The sequence below is a fragment of the Eptesicus fuscus genome, chromosome 6 (genome assembly GCF_027574615.1).
Source record: "Eptesicus fuscus isolate TK198812 chromosome 6, DD_ASM_mEF_20220401, whole genome shotgun sequence".
Taxonomy (NCBI): Eukaryota; Metazoa; Chordata; class Mammalia; order Chiroptera; family Vespertilionidae; genus Eptesicus; species Eptesicus fuscus.
Genome location: NC_072478.1, coordinates 75,756,799 through 75,776,695, shown reverse-complemented (window position 1 = coordinate 75,776,695; position 19,897 = coordinate 75,756,799). Strand labels below are relative to the sequence as shown.

The 19,897-nt window shown below is 48.1% G+C and overlaps 1 protein-coding gene and 1 long non-coding RNA gene across 6 annotated transcripts in view; one reads left to right on the top strand and one right to left on the bottom strand.

Moving 5' to 3' along the window:
* The window catches only part of LOC114232163 (uncharacterized), a 235,676-nt gene that overhangs the window by 138,320 nt on the left and 77,459 nt on the right, over window positions 1-19,897 (bottom strand). The window lies entirely within an intron of this gene.
* Window positions 10,299-18,293, top strand: CXCL14 (C-X-C motif chemokine ligand 14). The gene is made up of 4 exons (XM_008142093.3): window positions 10,299-10,541; window positions 10,705-10,810; window positions 14,550-14,663; window positions 17,368-18,293. The coding sequence occupies exons 1-4, from the start codon at window positions 10,478-10,480 to the stop codon at window positions 17,381-17,383; spliced, it is 300 nt and encodes a 99-aa protein (XP_008140315.1). The 5' UTR covers window positions 10,299-10,477; the 3' UTR covers window positions 17,384-18,293.

The following is a 19,897-nucleotide window of genomic DNA, read 5'->3' as shown; positions in this document are numbered from 1 at the left end:
GAATAAGGAGACAAGGTGTTTATTCCCTGACCTTTGGTCAAAAACTTCCTTGACGATGGTTTCTCTTGCATCCCAATTCCCTGTCATCCCTCTTCACCCAACAGCCAGGGAGCTCCTCCTAAGAGGCAAAACCTAATCACATAACCTCCTTAGGATCCAGGTGACAAAGCCCAAAGCCCTGCACAATGTGGCCCTACTTTATATTTAACCTTCCTGCCAGACACTCAGAGTGCTCTGTTAACTAGCATACCCTTGGCTTTCTTCCCCTTCACTGAGCAGTTTCTTAAGCTGTTGCCTCCACCTGGAATGTCTCCCTCCTCCTCCACTATAGCTAAATGCCCACTCTGCCCTACAGGAGAGTTCATAGTGAGCCTGTCCTTCCCGCACCAACCCTGCCCCTGACAGATCCCAGGGGGCTGTATGTCTGTGTCTGAGACCACCACTTGAAAGAAGGTGGACCAAAACCACATTGCTGCCCTCTGGTGCTAGATGTAGGGTGGCCAGTTAAAATACGGGATCCTCAGTTCAATTTGAACTTCAGATAAACAATGAATATGTAGTTTTTTTTAGTATAAGTGTGCCCCCAAATATTGCATGGGCACGAGCCCACAATGCCAGGGCAGCCCATATTTATTTGCTAAGTCTGGCAACCCTAGCTGGATGAAAACTCTGGGATGCCCTCCAAAGAGAACTGAGGGCCAGATGCCAACAAGCAAAGGGAGAGGAAAGCAGTGTTGAGGTCTGGGCAAAAGATGGGGAAGTGTTCCCGTTCCCTCCTCCTAGGAGGCAGCATCGGGCTGTTCTGAGCCAGATTGCTTGGAGTTCAATATCAGCCTACACCTGCCAGTGGTCTGAAAAGTTATTTACCCTCTCTGTGCCTTGTCTGTAAAATAGAAATTACCTGTTTTATGTGACTATTATGAGGATTAAATAAGTTAATATTTGTATAGCATGTAGAACAGTCCTTGACAAAGAGTAACTGCTATTTGAGCATTTCATAGATATTAAAGAAAAGGAATTAGCCCAGCTTTCACCAGTTTGGCTCAGTGGATAGAGTGTCAGCCCATGGACTAAAGGATCCTGGGTTCGATTCCCCGTCAAGGACACGTACCTGGGTTGAAGGTTTGATCCTCGGCCTGGTCCAGGCACATGTGGGAGGCAACCAATCAATGTGTCTTCTCTCACATAGATGTTTCTCTCTCTGTGTCTTTCCCCCTCCCTTCCACTCTCTCTAAAAACCAATGGAAAAATATCCTTGGTTGAGGATTAACAGAAAAAAAAAAGGAATTAGCCAAGAAAATCCACAGATGAGAAAGTCTAGGAGATTTAATAATAGTAATCCTATATAATAAAGATATAATATGCAAATTAACCCTCACATTCTCACAAGATGGCTGTCTATGACCAGGCTGGCAGGGGGGTTAGTAAGGGACGACCAAACAACTGAACAGCAGGCTGCGTGGGGTGACCAGGCTAGTGCGGGGGGGGGGAGGCGGGGGTTCGTGAGGGACGACCAAATGACTGAACAGCAGGCTGCCTAGGGTGACCAAGCCGGCAGGGGGAACAATTGGGGGTGACAAGGCCAGAAGGGGGGGGGGCAGTTGGGGGCAACCAGGCTGGCGGGGGAGGGGGCAGTTAAGAGTGATCAGGCCAGAAGGGAGGGGGCAGGTGAGGGTGACCTGGCCAGCAGCGGGGGCAGTTAGGGGTGACCAGGCAGGCAGGCAGGTGAGCGATCAGGAGCCAGCGGTCCAGGGTTGTAAGAGGGATGTCAGACTGCTGGTTTAGGCCCAATCCCCTGAGGGGTCCCGGATTGGAGAGGGTGCAGGCTGGGCTGAGGGGACCACCACCGCCCCCCGGCCCATGCACGAATCTCATGCACCGGGCCTCTAGTAGTAAAATGGACATTTATAGAGCTCTTGCTATGTGCCAAGATACTGTGCTACATTGTTTGTTCTGTGTTAGTTCATAATCATCAACATGATCCTCTTGTTATTATTCCCTTTTGACAGATGAGGAATCAAAGTCACAGAGAGGCACAGAATAGTACACTAGGATTCTAAGCCAGGAAGTTTGACTCCATAACTCACTAGACTGTAGTAATTGTGATCCACATTAATTCACTCATTCATTATTGAGCACCTGCTGTGTGCCAGGCCCTGGACTCCTGTTGGTGCACTAGAGTAAACAAGAAAACCCCTTGGAGCTCCTGGGCTGAAAGGGAAGACCTTGAACGAGCCTTTGCAGGTGTGAGGAATGGTACTAAAGAGAAAATAGTGCTATGGATCACAGACAACAAAGAGCAGGGGCCTCTCCCAAACTGGACAAGGATGGGGGAGGGGAGATAGCAGGTGTACAAGGTCAAGAAAGGCTTCCCTGTAGAGATTCAGAAAGTAAAGCAGCAACAGCCTGAACAAGGGGCAAGGGGAAATCATTAGGGCAGAATAGGCAGCCAGAAACCCTTGAGTCAGAGCTTTCAAGGAACCGAAGAATAGAGGGTGTGGCTGGAGAGGTGTGTGAGTCAGTAGCAGTGCAGGCTGGAAAGGGGCAGCACCCGGGGCCCATGTCAGGAGACAGGGCTTGGCGGGGCCGTGGGAGGGAGGAGGCCAGGAAGGATGAGACAAGGTGAGGCCTGCCATGATAGGACAGTAAGCTGTGGTGCCAAGCAAGTGGGGACAGCTGTGAAGATGGAGCCTGGGCCCTCACCCTGGCTCACCAGCACCACTGAGGACTCTATGTGCCTCTTCTGTGGTGCCAACTACAGGGCAGACATGTCTATCACCCATCATGGGGTCAGCCAGGAGGAGTTAAGGCTGCCTCAGGCCTCACTGTTTAAACTGAATGCTCCTGAGTTCCTTTTATAATGAGAACTAGAGGCCTGGTGCACAAAATTCATACACGGGGGATCGGTGGGGGGGGGGGGGGGGAGGGGGCAGGGGCCTCAGCCCGGCCTGCAACCTCTCGCAATCCAGGACCCCTCAAGGGATGTCAGGCCTAAACTGGCAGTCAGACATCCCTCTCGCAATCCAGTATGCTGCATACACCAGTGACCATATTTTTCATACAGGTGAAAGGCATCTTGCTGTTGTATGGGCAGCTACATTTTTTTTGCCCTGATTATAAAAAGTAGTACATAACATGATCCTTCTGAGGCAGTAGTACCATTTTCTCTATCTTATGGGAGGAAAAACTGAAACAGAGAGAAGTAATTGGCTTTGTCAGACAGTTATAAGTGTCAGAATCAGGGATGACCACAAAATGTGCAAGCCAGAGTCCATGCATGTTATCGCTGCATCATCCTGTTTTTTCAGCGTTAGAGTAGCCTTGCCAGGTTTTAATTTTTAAATCTAAGAGACTGTTCCCAATATATAGAGTAGGGTCCCTAGGCCTGGCTGGAGATCAGGGCCGATCTATGGGGTGACCTTGGCTGGCAGGCTAGTGCCACCCGCTGGCCGGCCCCACCTCCCCCACCCCACCCCCATCGCCGCCGCCAGCCCCCCTCCCCCCCCCAGTCACCACCTGGTCGCCTCCCTCTGGGGAAGAGGGGTTGTGGGGGGGGGGGGCAGTGTGCATCATAGCAACCAGTCGTTCTGCTGTTTGGTTCTGCTGTTTGGTTGATTTGCATATTAGGGTTTCATTATATAGGATATTCAGATAAATTGGTAAGCAAGGAGAGAAGCTTTTAAAAGATGCCCTAAGCCCCACCACTCAAAGAGAATGATGTTTATATCTCTTTCTTGGTCATCCTTTATATAGCGGTTGCTGCTTTACATACTTGCAATCACAGTGTTTACACAGCTTTGTGTTGTCTACTTACTGAATAAGCATTTACTCCATGGAATTCTACAGGCTTTGTAATCATGAGTCTTCATACCAGTATATTTCACTAGAGTTTTCATTGCTTACTAAACCAATCCCCCATTGTTGGGCACTTAGGTTAACACTTTAATAAGGAGTATCTTTGCATATTCCTTATCAACTGTTTTAATAGATTTTCTAAACTAGATTAAATGGGGTGAAATGATTTATTTCAAACATTCTGGTTACATACTATAAGTATGATTTCCTAAAATCTTATATCAATTCATAGTCCCACCAGTGTTGCTTAAGTGGCCCTTCCTCCTTTTACTTTGGATATTAATATTTAAAATAAATGTTAGCTTTGGATGTTAATATTTAAAATAAATATTTCATCATTGAATAGGACCCAAACCAAAATGCCAAGATACTGCAGCATTAATGTGCTTTTTTCTTGATTGTCAATGAGGATGCACATTCTTTCATGAATTGGTTAATGACTGGTTTTCTTTTTTCCCCGAATTGTCCTTTGCTGTCCTTTGCTCACTTACTAGGTGTACTGGTTAATAATAGCAGATTTTGTAAGCAAAGAAAATACAATAATTTCAAGAGAAACATCAAAAGTGCTTTATTCAAAGTAATGTTCATTGCTAGCTACACATTTCTCCATCTTTCAGGTAATTTGTGGATACCATCCCAATAGAACTTTTCTTGTTTTGAGGCAAACCATTCAGAGACCCAATTTTCCACTTCTTCATACGTTTTGAAGTGCTGCTCAGTAAGTGAGTGTGCCATCGATCAGAACAAGTGGTAATCTGAAGGAGCAAAGTCTGGTGAATACAGCGGGTGGGTTAATACTTCCCAGGCAAGATCTTTTAATGTGTCTTTAACTGGTATTGAAGCGTGAGATGGTGCCTCATCATGAAGCAAAATTACTTTGCCATGTCTTCTAGAACATTCTGGTTGTTTCACGATCAAAGCAAGGTTCAAATTGATTATTTATTGTCGGTAATGGTCAGTATTAACGGTTTCACCTGGTTTTAGAAGCTCATAATACCCCACACCTTCCTGATCTCACCAAACACAGAGCATTGTCTTTTTTTCCGAAGCGATTTGTCTTTGCAATCGATGTTGATGGTTGTCTTGGATCAACCCATGATTTTGTTCATTTGGGATTCTCAAAATAAATCCACTTTTCATCGCCAGTCGCAATTCAATGCAAAATAGACTTCCTTTCGTGCTGTTGAAGCAACATTTTACTGATGACTTTTCAGTTTTCCATTTGTCTTTCGTTCAGTTATGTGGCGCCCATTTCCTTCCTTTAAAATCTTTCCCATTGCTTGTTAAATGATCAAAAATTGTTTGCTGAGCAACGTTTAATCTTTCTGCAAGTTGTTTTTGAGTTTGACACGCATCTTCATCCAATAATGCTTGTAATTGTTAGTCTTCAAACTTTTTCGGTTGACCTGGATGTTCTTTGTTTTTCACATCGAAATCATCACTTTTAAAGCGTTTAAACCAGCGTTCACAAGTATCTTGAGATGGAGCATGTTCACCATAAGCTTCCTGAAGTATTCAGCAGCACTTTTCTTCAAAATAAAGTAATGAATTAAAACTTCCCACAAATGCTCTTTTTTTTTTTGGCACGAAATTTGACATTTTTAAGTGTAAAAATATCTATGATGTTAACACCTTCAGTATATTTGACATATGAAGTCTTGAAGCTTGTTGCCAATACAACAAAATAGCATACATATCAAATCACATATATATCAACATATGTGTAACTCCATCTATTAAAAAAAAAATCCACATTATTAACCAGTACACCTCGTATATGTTAGGGCCTTCTTTGAAAATATCTTTGCTTGAGTTCTTAACATAGTAAAGATGTTTGTCTGCCATGAGGTGGTGCTGAATGAATAAGTGGCAGAATAAAAGCTAATTGGTCTGTCATATTTGCTGCAGTCATTTTTTTCCATGTTGGGGGGAATTCACGATGCCCCTCTGCTCCCACAAGGCTACCTGGAGCCTAATTCAACTTCACCCAACTATCCCCTGTGCCATTTCCTCTGCGCTTAATTGCTGAAGCTTTCTAAACATTCCAAGTGTAAAGATCAAAACCAGTTGTTGTCCTCAGGAAACCTTGGCCCTGCCTCTCCCTCCACCTCAGAGCAAGGCCCTGAGAGGGGTCAGTAGACAGGACTGTTCTAAAGGAGAACCAGCAAAGAGAAGGCAGCTGGCTGCCCGGTTCTATAGGTTGGGGGCAACACTGGGAGAGAAGCACACAACCCTCCAGAAAAGAAGGAGCTGGAGAGGGAGGAGTGCCCACCAGGCTTGGACTCACAGCTAGTGGATGCACTACCATTGGAAGCAGGTAATTTGGGGTGCCACACATGACATGAGAGGTGAAAGGGCCAGACAGGTCTTTAGAGCACAGGATCTCACTGTGGTCTACTTCCTCCCACCTCTCCCCCCACCTCCCCTAGAGAACCAGCATGATTATAAAAAGTTGCGTGCGCACGCGCGCGCGCGCGCGCGCACACACACACACACACCAAAATATATATTCCAGAGGGCAGAGCATGTGTGTTCTCCTTCACTACACCACAGAGATCCCGCTGAATTGGGCAGTGCCACTGTGCAAAGAACTGCTTCACCCAAAGACCCTGCCTCCTCGATCTACTCAAAGGCCCGATGAAGCTCAGTGGAGAGTCTGCACCCTGAAGGCATGTCAGGGGTCAAGCCTCCCTCACTCTCCGGGGTTGAGCAGCATCACTCACGACCCATTGGCAGCAAAGGCCCTCCATCCTCTTTTGTACCCATGGATCCAGAACTGCTCACACAAACAGGGGTGAGCTCTGTTTGTAAAGACACGATGGTTGTATTTTGCAAACCAAAGATGAGCATACATAGACTAAGGAATACAGTAGGAACAAAATATTGAAATGTCTGACCTCGTCTAGCCTGGGAAGTTGGGAAACATTGGTCCTTCTTTTTAGGGCCAACTACTTTTCCCTATAAAAGCTCCATGCCCATGATCCCTGGTGCTGTTAGATCCCACTTAATTAATAAGCATATTCTTGAAAACAAAAAAAAATCATATTTCACATGCTCTGCCAAAGCTTGGTAGCTAAAAAATTATTTTTTTAGAATAAAAATAATTTGGGGAAGGGCAATTTGCATTAAAAGCCTTAACACAAGCATGATTCTATTTCTGAGACATAATCCAATTTTAAAGGGCTACCCTAAAATTGAGCTCCAAGAATTTTTGTTACTGCTTGCAAGAAAATATCCTTTAAAACAATTCAAATGTCCAGCAGAGAGTAATTAAAGTAATTATGGAACATCTGTACAATGGAATATGCTGTATCTAAAATAACAGTAATAACAATAATCAGCACTTATTGAACATTTACTCTGCTAGGGACCAAGTTACATGCTTCACATGCACCATCTCATTTAATCCTCCCAATGCTGTAGGTACTATTATATTCCCATCTCACAGATGAGAAAATAAATACCCAAGAGTTAAGTCATAAGCCAAGATCACATAGATAGTAGGTAGGATTCACACTCAGGAAGTCTGACTCCAGACAAAAAGTTTTTAGCCATCCTACCTAATAATAGACAAATATGCAAATTGACTGCACCTTCGCTATGCCCAAGCCACGCCCACCAATCAATCAGGATGAGTATGCAAGTTACCCCAACCAAGATGGTGGCTAATTTGCATATCAAGACAGCGTAGAAAGAAGCCAAGAGCTGCAGAAGGGAGCAAAGCTGCGGAGAAGCAAGCAAGCCAGGGGGAGGAGAAGGGAGGAGCGGAGGCGGGGCTGGGGGAGAAGGAAGGAGAGCAGGCAGGCTGGCAGAGAAGGCAGGGTGGGGGAGAAGGGAGAAAAGCAGGCGGGGCGGGGTAGAGTGCAGCAGGAAACTCTATTGCAGGATTTTTCCTGCAACGGGAACGCTAGTTATACTATATGACCTCAAATGATTATCATTAAAAGAGATATTGTAACCCTCAGTGGATAGAGCATCAGCCTGCAGACTGAAGGGTCCCAGGTTCGATTCCAGTCAAGGGCACAAGCCCAGTTTTCAGGCTTGATTCCAAGTAGGGGGCCTGTAGGAGGCAGCCGATCAATGATTCTCTCTCATCATTGATATTTCTATCTCTCTCTCTCTCTCTGAAATCAATAAAAAATATATTTTTTTTAAAAAAAGAGAGAGATTGTAGAAGCGAAACCAATCATGTGGAACAATGCTGATGATACAGTGACAGGTAAAACAAGCAGATATTAAACAGGACATCCATTGATCTCATTTGTGTACAAGCATGCAAGCAAAGAGAGAAGAGTTTGAAAAGATAACACTGTAGCATCTTGGTGTAGATTGCTGAGTAGGTGTAAGTGATGTGTGTGTGTGTGTGTGTGTGTGTGTGTGTGTGTGTGTGTTCTGATCACAAACGTGCTGGTTTTGTGTTAAGAAAAAATAATTTTAAACTTCAGAAATTAACATAAATGGCCCTGCCACAGTTGGTTGGGCATTGCCCCATGCACTGAAAGGTTGGTTGTTTGATTCCCAGTCAGGGTACATGACCAGGTTGCAGGCTCAATCCCTGGTAGGGGGCGTGCAGGAGGTAGAAATTGATGTTTCCCTCTCACACCAATGTTTCTTTCTCGTGTGAGCATTCTCATTCTCTCTCTCTCTCTCTCTCTCTCTCTCTCTCTCTCTCTCTCTCTCTCTCAAATTCACTAAAAATATATTTTTTAATTAATATAAATGCCAAAAATAAGTCCCTTGCACTTATCCTCTACATAATCCAAGTGTCCAGTTGTTGGCCTTGCTTTAAGTATAGGTACACAACTGCTTGTATAGGACTCAGGATATGGCCTGAAGCCAGCTCACAGGCACTGCTGGCTCTTTATGGCTCAGCTTCCCCACAAGGAAGCCAAAGCTCCCCAACTGAGAGACAACACAGATTCTTCCCACTCTGCCCCTCATCAGCCTGTCTATTCCATTCCATCCCCCCAGGGTCTCCTCTGGGCACTTTTACCCCCAGGAAGCTGCTGGGCTAAGAGCACAGAGCTGTGTGAACTGGAAGAGTCTGGCAGCTCCTGCCCTGGCACCAGCTTTTGCCTGAGATGCAAGCCCAAGGACCCTCGAAGCCTAAGAAGCCCCATCCTGTTGCTGGGTCTATCAAAGAAGTATTTCACCAAATGCCTGAGGGAGGTAGGGTGGCCCAGGGACAAAACTCCAGTTCTGCAGCCACATACTAGTATACTAGGATCCCTCCTGGCCTCGCCACCTGCTTCCTATGTGATCTTAAAAAGTTATTTCTTCTCTCTGAGCCTGTTTCCATGCCTGTCAAGTAATTAAAATACCAACTTGAAAGGGGACTTGTAAGAAGCAAAATAAAATATATATCTATATAATAATGATATCAATAAGTAAAATTTCCTGAGTACCAACTACTGGCTGGGCATTCTGTTAAACACTTTATATGTCTGGTCTTAAGTAGCTCTCACAGCTGCCCTATGATAAGTACTGTGACTACTTGTACTTTCCAGAATGAAAGGAAGGCCAATAGTGGTGAACTCACTTACACTGGTGAGTAGTGCAACAGGAACTTCTGTCGCTATCCCTGGTCCCCTACCAATGCACCACAATGCCTGGCACAATATCTGGAACATGGACTCCATCCAGATGATTATCACTGTCATATCTCCCTACTTGGCCTCTGCATGGCTTTGTAAGAATGGTATAACAGCGACGAACCTCTGCCTGATTCTCCCCACCCCCGGACAGCTGGCACAGCCAGGGGCCACATACCTCCCACACACATACTCTCTGAGCCAGCTCCAGTGACCACAGGTGATGGTTTTGCTGCTGTACAACCTATGGCAACCTCCCTCCAACCCCGCCTTGTGCTCGGGCCACCAGGGCTGCTGGCCCAACAGGGAATGCTCACACCCTAGGAGTCAGGCCCACTGGTACTCACACCCGGCACCTGCCCCCAAACCCTGTGAATTCTTCTCCTAAGATCTGGGCCACAGGCCTGGGTCTCCCATTTGCTCAAAAGAGCAGGTCAGTCTGTCCAGAGGGAACTAAGCAAACCAGAAAAGCAGTGCCCTTAAGCAGCCTCTCAACTGTCCAGTGGAGCCAGGGCACTGGCTGTGTGTGCACGTGCTGGAGTTTGGGTGTGCAAGTGTGTGCAGGAATGTTGTGGGAGCGCTGGTAGCGGATTAACTGTGCGAATGCGCGTGTGTTCGTTCATGGCTGGGTGTATGTGCCGCTGGATGAGGTTTGGGGTGGGCGGGCTAAGATGGTCTCCTCCCCCCACCGTGTTAAGAAATCTCAGTGAGTCACCGAATGGTTCTGCATATTAATGAGCTCACTCTCCGCAAGGGCAAGAGCGGATTTAAAAGAGGCCTGGGCGGGAGGAGGGAGGCTGTGGAAGGAACGCTGAACCCAGAGCGGAGCTCAGTGAAGGAGGCACCCACCGACGGACGGGCGGGCGCAGCGGGGCCGCAGCGGAGCTAGAGGAGCAGAGAGGAGCCGGAGTCGCTCTCCGGGCACAGAGAAGAGCGCAGCCGGCAGTGTCTCCGGGCCACTGCACGGAAGGGCGGGCGCCCTCCCCTTGTCCCTGCTCCCGCACCGCGAGCGCCGTGCCCCTCTCGCCAGCATGAGGCTCCTGACCGCCGCTCTGCTCCTGCTGCTTCTAGCTCTGTGCGCCGCGGGAGTGGACGGTGAGTGCCCAGAAGGTCCTTCGTCGCCCTTCTGTCCCATTCTGGGGAACCCAAGCGCCAAATGCTAGGTTTGGTGAGATCCAGGGTTCTGAGTTGGGCACCGAGTGCGTGGAAGGGTAAGACCCTGCCCTCAACTGAGCGGCCTCTGGGCACTCTTTCGCAGGGTCCAAATGCAAGTGCTCCCGGAAGGGGCCCAAAATCCGCTACAGCGACGTGAAGAAGCTGGAGATGAAGCCAAAGTACCCGCACTGCGAGGAGAAGATGGTTATGTGAGTTCCCGCTCCAAGCTTGTGTGTGCTGCTCTTAACCTGGTGCAGGGGCATAGCGTGGGGCTGGGTCAGGCTAACAAACATCTCTCCACCTTTGGCAGGGCCCTGGCAGAGCCTTTGTAATTGCCCAGTGAGTCAGTCCTTAGGGCGCTGGTTCCACAGTCTGGAAGAGAGTTTCCAAAGAGGGTCACTGTCCTGTACTCCGGGAACAGCCTCTCCCAGTTCACCCTTGCTAGGATTCAAATGGGTAGCCCTGTGTTTGCACTGCCCAACTTTCTAGGGTGATGAAGGGTTAAATGGCTCCCGCGTGCCAACTCAGAACAACACCCAGCTTGAAAGCACTCAAAGTACACCCAGAACTATTGAATTTGCACCCAGACTATGAGGTGTGCTGCCTTCCTATCACTGGAGAGGATTAAAGTAAACATTGTCCTAAGACCTCAGAACCTCCTTTCAGAGCCTTTTTCCAATCAGGGGACCATCCATGGCCAGTTTTCAGCTTCTAGCAATTTCATTTTGAGAATGATCCCTCACTCTTCCTTCTCCAGCTGGACTCCTGTAGGTCCCTGAGCCTGTGCGGAGGGCTCTGCTGGGGTTAATGTGCCACGTGGTTAGAGCTCTGCTTGGTGGGGATGTGGGAAATATCTTTGAAACTGGGGCAGAGAGAACACTGAGTCTCCTTGCTCCTCTGCCTTCAGTTAACCACTTGAGACCAGCACCACTGTTTCCCCATCAATATGCTTTTGGCCAGGAAGGGAGCCCTTGGCAAAGCAGCTACCAAATATCTGCCACGGACCACTGGCCCCTCTTCCCCGCCCCAGAAACAGGACACACACTATTCTCAGTCTGGGCAAGTACCTTCCACCACTGGCCCCACTGGCCCAAAGGCCACAGTCTGCAAAGGCAGTCCCCAATCCCCACTGCTACCTGGAGGCTGCAGAGTGGGGCTGAAGGTAGGGGAATTCTGAGAACCAATGGCCTGGGCTGAACCCCATTGCCTTCTTCCTGGACATTTAAATTAACCTCTTGCCCCTGCCCCTTTGCCTTGCCCCTTCCTCTTTGGAGCCAGGTACAGAAAAACAGCCAGAAAATTCTTTTTGTGGGGGCCAGAGATCACAGGAGCTGAAGCCATTCAGCTCACAGCCTGAGGACTGGAAAATGATAGGGACATTGCAAATTAAGTTTGCAGTCCTCAAAGTGCTGAAAATGCTCCAAGTCCAGTTGCTGAGACCTTTAACCCTTTGCACTCGCTAACCCTTTGCTACTGATGCTAAGTGTGTCGAGTCACACTCGACATCCGAGTGCAAAAGGTTAAGGGGAGGAGAAGCAGGGTGTGAGGAACAATGACATCGTGAAAGGACAGAACACTAGTCATTAGGCCTATTCTTTTTCCTGGCTAAACTTTTGAGAATAGAGAGGAAACTGACAGGCAAGTGCATGCGATGGCTGTATGCAGCCTTGTGAAAACTTGTAGGAGCCTCATGAGATCCACATGCAGTCGCCCTCTCCTAAGCCTCTGTTCTACACCCAGAACAACCCCTATCCCTGAAGGGCTGGAGGTCCACTTCCCTCAAGCTTCTAAGATTCTCTAGATCAGACGAAGGGCCAGTACTTTTTGCCAAACCAGATTTTCAGCCACACAGGCTGAACAAAAGCGAGTTTTCCAGCTCACCCTGAGTCACCCAGAAATCTCTGATGGCAGCGGCGGGATGCTGCCTGCTTTATAAGTGGGAGTCCTTGCACTGAGAAGGGTCCAGGAAAGTCCAGATTCTAGAAAGACCAATCTATGTCATATGTCCATTGACCTCTTGCCAAAACCTTCGGCACCCTAGAACCACTGAGGAGAGGGATGCAGGACCCAGAATTTCTGAGTCATTGCTGGGGGCAGAAATCCTCGTCTTCACCCCACAACCAGTTTTCACAGTCCCAGTATTGTGACAGAGCATTTGAACCTGTGGTTGAGGGCTGAGCATACTCTCCTGCTCCCCAACCTTCAGGTCTCCAGACTTGGAATTCTGAGCCTGCACACTGACCTGAAAGGGGATTTTTCTCAGGCTTTGCCATGTCCTTTTATTGCAAGTGAAAGAGCAACATTTCAGGCAATGCAATGGGCTAAATTCCTGCAGAGTGATAGAGTACCACAGGGGAGGAGAATGACCAGACTCCACTCTGAAGCCTGGTCCCATGCTCCAGACATTAAAGGAGGCACAAGACCTGGGGAGCGACAGGCCCCTCATAAAGAGGGCCAGCGAAGTCAGGGCCCAGTCATCCAGCATCAGTGCATGATGCATCTCTGTCCCCAGGATTCTTAGGCAGTGGGGCGGGGGAGGGGGGATGGTATGGAAACTCAGAGCACAGGAGCTGGGAGAGAACAGCTGGCCCACAAATACTCTGCCCTCATTCAACTTCCTCTCCCATCAATTAGAGACTCAGTTCATAGAGACTCTGATCCCTTCTAGAACTTAGCATATAAGCCCTAACCCTTTATCTTTGGGGATCTGCAGGAATTAGCTGACCTCTCTCCCTCCCTTCCTGCTCTTCCCACTTGGACCCCCAACCACCTCTCCTTCCCTCACCACCCCCCATTCCCCAGCACCTGAGTCCTCCCCATACCTTGTTCTTGCTGTGATCTCTCAGGGAGTGACATCCTCACTTCTCACCTTCCACTTTTCCATATCCCATAGGTGGTCCCTAATTCTTGAACAGCATTCTTCCTCCCTCACCCAGAGCTTCCTCCAAACTCCTGCCACCATGGCCCAGCCCTGGCTGAGAGGAGCATAGCAGTTCTGGGCGGCAGTCTTGCCTCCCTCTCCAGGCTGGAGCTCCTGTACTAAGGCTTCTTTCTGTGGCTACCTCATCTTGCATGACAATTACTAATAACAATAACTATTCATTGTGCATCTACCAGGTGCTAGACACTTTGCATAGATTATGTCCTTTAGTCATCCCAATAATCCTAAGAGGTAGGTCCTACTATTACACCCATTTTACAGATGAGCAAACTGGAATCAGAAACGTTACCCAAGATCCCACAGACAGACCTGGGATTCAGACCCAAGCCCTACAGTCAATACCACCTGCTTCTCTACTGGCTAATAGAGGTCTGAAGAGAGGTCTTATTTTTCTGCCCAAGGGTGAGGTAGGTGGGACTTCAAGCTCAGGAACAACAATGGGTTTTAAGGCCAACAAGACTTAGCTTCAGGATCAACAGTCCTGAGACAATCTTCAGAGGGTTGGGGAGAACTGGGGTTTGAAGGATCAGACGGAGACCACAGTGTGTGCAGAGCATGTCCAAGCCCTGCTGTGGAGTAACTCAAACACAAGGAAAGAGGCCTTGTTATGCATACTTTACTGGCATTAGCACTCTTCACCTCTAAACCTCGGGTTCTTAGGAGCTAGTCTCCAAGGAAGGTTTGAGCCCTGTAGACAACACCCTGCATGCAGGTGGGGGTGGATGGAGTTGGAGAGTGGGGAGACACTATCCCAGACTCTGAGAGCTCCAGGGGGAAAAGTGAAAGCCAATCACTCAGTAGATGTGGAGTCAGAGATTACGGGGACAACCCGAATCTTCCAGAGAGCCAGCCAAGGAGTGAACATATAGGTAGGTTCCCTTGAAATGAGGGAGGAGGCCACAGTCTCTCAGTGCCCTGATTGGGACAGGCCAAGACAACCCACAGGCCACACTAAGGGGCTATCATTCAGGTTCCTCAATCCTCTACCCTATCCTACTCCATTTCAGCATCACCACCAAAAGCGTGTCCAGATACCGGGGTCAGGAGCACTGCCTGCACCCCAAGCTGCAGAGCACCAAGAGATTCATCAAGTGGTACAATGCCTGGAATGAGAAGCGCAGGTATGCCTCACCTTCCTCCCCCTCATCCCCAGACCCAGATCCTGGACACCTTGTAGGTCCTTTAGCCATGTTTAATGGGTGAACATCCATCACAATAACCACAGCATGCAGATACCTAGACACTGCTTACATACCCCCCAAGAATGAGGAACTTACCACTTAAAGCAGGCTATTGCTGTCTTAGACAGTTATAAGCATCAAAAATGTATCCTTTTATGAACTAACATTTGTTTCATTATAAATTTTATGTTACAGTCTTAATTCCTCTCCTTATTTAAATAAGTTATATGACACTGGGTTTCCCTCTGTCCAAGGCTGAGTGAGCACCTGGCACAGTTCTCTCTGTGATTCTTATGGGGTGAAACATGACCACTTAAGTGATTGGGTTTATTCATTGTAAAACTGTAGGTACAACCACAAGATGATAAGAATGACTCTCTGCCAACAATAGATTCTCCCATGATGCCCAGAAAACTGATAAACTCCTTCCCATGCAGGTGCAGGGAGACCCTGGGTTTGACCCTTTAAAATCAGATCTATTCTTAACCTCAGGGGCAGCAGTGGCCAGACCACCTAAGCCCTGAACCAGACCCCTACCCCTCTGGGTTCTGTTTCCCTATAAATAGAAGATAGGGTTTCACAGTTCTGATCTCCTGGGGTCCTACGTCTGGCCTCAGAGGGGAGGCAAGTTCCTGGTTTCTACTATACGATATAAAGGTGAACCTGTCCTGGAGCACACCTGTCCTTGCACACTCAGAGACTGTTTACACCTGTATCTGCGCAGCCATGGCCACACACACACACACATATACACACACACACACACACACACACGCACGCACGCGCGCGCGTGTGCATGATCACGTGCACAGCTGAGTTTCCCAGGAGCTGGTGCCAGCACCTCATTCAGCAGAGGAGGAAACCAAGGCTAAGTGTGGATGGGGAGTGAATTCTCAGGAGCACAAGGAAGAAAGCCAGGCTTCCCAGTGTCACCTTCTCCCTCCCTACCTCTGGTCCCTGTGCTGCCCCTTCTACAATAAGCTCAGCCTACGAACAGCTCCCCTATAGTTAACACTTGGGTATAATCCCAGTACCTGAATCTTTTGAGCTGTCTCCAAAACTGCCTCATCTGCAGTTGCTTGAAATAGAAAATGATGAGAGTGAGATAAAATTTTCTACAAGTCTGATGGGAATGAAGCCCTCTTTCTGATCAGGGCAACTCACGTGGCAAAAGCAGCATCGTCTCATCCACTGTAATGCTCCAGGCCCTGTGTCATCAAAAGTGTAAAGAGGCTAACCTCAGGGCCAGTTCATGGAAGGGTTGCGAACATCTTCGCTGGACTGCTGGGAGATAGATACTCAGGCCTTTTTATAGGAGTACTTACCCCTCACCCCTCCACCTAGGCCACAGCTTTGATGAAGAGGAGGCAGGCATGGATCCATGCAGCCCTGACCTTCTTATTTCTGCAAATACCAATGATGAGAGCAGTGAGGGCACTTCTATTCCCAGAACTCCGTCACTTCATTACAAAATAAGTTCATCTCTTTCTTGGAATACTGAAGTATCTTGGAAGAGGAAGGGGGCATTACCTTGTCCTCCCCACCTCCCCTCCCCCTGTAAAAGGTTGAAAATGTCTCCATAAATGTAGAATGGAGGTAAGGGAACTATCTTGAAGCCCTCTTTTGAGAGAGAGAGAGAAAGAGGGAGAGGGAGAGGGAGAGGGAGAGGGAGAGGGAGAGGGAGAAGGAGAGGGAGAGGGAGAGGGAGAGGGAGAGGGAGAGGGAGAGGGAGAGGGAGAGGGGAGGGGCAAGAGAAGGGGGAGGGGGAGAGCGGGAGAGAGAGAGAATATGCAAAACCTAGGATAGAAGGAGGAGAGGACAGTGGGCCAGCCCAGCACCTGGGGTCCAGACTAGAGAGTGCCAAGCACCTCAGGGCCCAGAGCTCTTCCAGCTGCCACTGGCAGCAACAGCAACAGCAGGCATTTGATTTCATGCACAATTAGGTGGTCTAATCAGAAATCAGGAAATAGGCAGAAGGAGCAATGGGTTGTCTGAGTGTGAAGTGCAACTCCACAGCAGCCAAGGAGCAGAAGAGAAGGGATTAAAATACTTAGAGATGGCTTGGGAGGTGAGGGGAAAAGTCAGCTTGTGAATGCACATAGGCCTGTTAACTACCAGAAATTGTGACCTTGAGCCACAGGCCTGCATGACAGCCCCAGCCCCACTATACCCTCTTCAGTCTTAAGGCAGCTGTCTCTACAACTGGTGTTTTTCCAGAGGATAGACATTCTTTGGTCAAAATACAAAGAAAATCACAAGCCTAAATTGAGGGAGGAGATGCCTCTCCCCGCCACCACCACCTCCCTACTTCTGCCCATGCTGGAGACAGAACTCCTTCCCACCATTGACATTCAATATCAATGAGACTCTTGTGCCTCAGGTTCCTCATATACAGGGGGGTTTGCTTCATAGAGTTTTGAGGATATAATGACTACAGAGGTGGAGGCTGTTTAGAAAGTCAAAGCTAGATTCAGGTGAGCTTTTGTGGTCCTTGTGATGCTTTGAGATGTTCCCCACTTCTCCCAGGCTCCTGCAGTCCTGGGAGGGGCACTGCCGAAGACAAGAATGAAGGAGAGAAACCATCAGTCTGTGCACTGCCCGAATCATGTCCTGAGCTACTTACATGGGTGTGTTTTTTTCCCAGGGTCTACGAAGAATAGGGTGAAAAACCCCAGATGGGAAAGCATCATACCCGTTGGGAGACAGCAAAGGACTTTGCAGATTAAACACACAAAAAACCTTTCTTTCTCACAGGCATAATACACAAATTATATATTGTTATAAAGCACTTTTTACCAAGGGTCACTTTTTACATTTTATAGTTGTGTGCAAAAGGCTTCCAGATGTGAGACCCATCTTTTTTGCGCTCCAGATTTCATCAAAGGCTGCTTTTTACTGAAAAGCTGGAAACGCATGCCTTTCCTTTGTAAAAAATGCTTTTTTGTATTTGTCCAGACATTACTATACATCTGAGCTTTATAAGCACCTAGGAGGAACAGGGAGCTTGGTTGAGACATTTCATAGTAGCGTTGATCCATTCCTAGAGCAGAAGGCTTCCGCTCAGAGGTCCTGACACCTCGGCACAGCTGCCACGGGCTCTTCTGGGTCAGTCACAGCCTCGGGGGGCCTCCACAGTGGCCTCAGTCACTGGGCAAATAAGAACAGATCTCTTTGCATCTGTTATTTTATGAACTCGAGTTTGACTGCTTCCTCCCCCTGGCTAATTTTTACACACTCTAGGAAACATTTCCAAGATCCTGGGATGGCAAAGCAAACAGTACTTAAGGGATGGTTTGGATCTTCTCTTCACCCCAAGGTGGAGCAGTGAAAGTTCACTGCTTCAATAGTTAATGCTTCAGAAGCACATGAAGTTCCTAACATTGTTAGCAAAACCCTTAGGAGCAAACTTAAAAAATATACAAATACACACAGAGTATAGAGTTACGGATACATTCTATTGATGAGGGAGAACTTTCAAAGCATCTTTCTTTCCCTCACCACAATGGAACATGCAGTACTAAAGCAATTCCTGCGTAATTCTTCAGTGTTCAACAGTTTTTTTTTTTGAAAGCTAAGATAACCATGGGCCCTTTCCTTGTAAATATCTCTTAAGAATGCCCCTGCACACACTGCCCCTTCAGTGTATGCCACATTGTACTGCTGTTGTATGCTATGTAAATGTCAGAAACCATTAGCATTGCATGTAGGGTTCATATTCTTTCTAAGACAAAAAGAAACTGAATAAAATATATTTGAAATGTACCAAAATTCTAGACTACTGACATTTTTTCTGTTTAAATAAGCCAGGATGACAATCAAATATTTACCACTTTTTGAATAAGCAGGGACAAATATATTGGAAGGAAAACTGGTATTCCCCAAATACCTGTCAACACTGTCACCGCTGTGGAATGTCAGCACAGTTCTGAGACAGAAAGCCAGGTCACCAGGCTAAGGCTTCCTCCCTGCCTGAATCCCACACCTGGGCAGGTTCATCAGTGCAGCCAGGTCAGTGCGTATGGGACTGGAGGGTCCCACTATGGTCCCCATTTAGAGAAGAGACTAGATTAGGGACTAGTCAAGATCCCTGTGATACAGGGCCCCAGGATCCAGTGGTGCCCAGGAAGGGGCAGGCAGTGCTCCCCAGAAGACTGTGGGCTGTCTGGGAGCCACAGCTGGGAAGATATTGAGGCTGCGCTTCTGCTTCTGCAAGGTAAAGGTGACGAGTGCACACCTCGTGGGGCTCCTGAAGCTAAAGGCGGCACGCCGCGTAAAGAATGCAGAAAGGGTAAGAGGGCACGGTGAGCACTTGGCAAATGTGAGCTCCTTTACTATTCACAAGACGAGGCTACTTGCACTTTGCAAAAACTGCCCACAGCCCCATGTTTCACTGTATCCATGTCAAGCAGGCCCTGAGACAGGCCCCTCTATGCTGCTTGGGTCCCCCCCACTCTGTAGGACTGCCCACAAGGACATGCCTCCTCCGTCTGCACTTCTTGTCTGCTTCACTAGGAACCAGGAGCCGGTGACATGCACAGCTGACTCTGCCAACACTTACGGGAACACAGCATTATCCTGCCCTAGCATGTCCTTAGCATGGTGCCACTGCAGGCCCTCTCCATCACAGCCTCACCTCCTGGCAATCCTGTTACACCAAATGCATTTCTGAAGAAACTACGGACCAGAGAGGTTAACAACATTGCCTAAGGTCACTCCTCACACTGCTCTAATGGCTGAGCCTAACTGCTTTCCTGCTAAGTGGGCCTGGGTGACTGTGAAGGCCTGGTGTTGGTCCCACCTTTCCCCTCATTATGGAGAAAGAAGGGAGACTGGACAGGGAAGCCCAGATACCAACAGAGACATCCCCAGTAGGAGGATGCATAACAGGTCTGTAGAGAAGAGGCCAGTCCTTCTCCCCAGGAGCCCTTGCTTGGGCTTTGAGGGAGGTGCCAATGTAAAGAAGTCAGCTGACAGAGAGCCACCAGCACCAGCCCCCAAGTCCACCCCCTGCCCCACCAATACAAAGACCTCTCCATCTATCATGGGGTGGAGCAGCATTCTCTGAGCTGCTCCCCGTGTTTCAGGTTTCACCTTACCCACTTCTACTCACTCTAAACAAGCCACATGCACACCTCCCCACCCTTGCGCAGATCTCCTCTGTATCATCTGTAGTT

What these genes read in the sequence shown, in the direction of transcription:
- CXCL14 (XM_008142093.3), top strand. Translation starts at nt 10,478, where the DNA reads ATGAGGCTCCTGACCGCCGCTCTGCTCCTGCTGCTTCTAGCTCTGTGC. An exon ending in GTGCGCCGCGGGAGTGGACG is followed by an intron (nt 10,542 to 10,704) that starts GTGAGTGCCCAG and finishes ACTCTTTCGCAG; the next exon opens with GGTCCAAATGCAAGTGCTCC. An exon ending in TGCGAGGAGAAGATGGTTAT is followed by an intron (nt 10,811 to 14,549) that starts GTGAGTTCCCGC and finishes ACTCCATTTCAG; the next exon opens with CATCACCACCAAAAGCGTGT.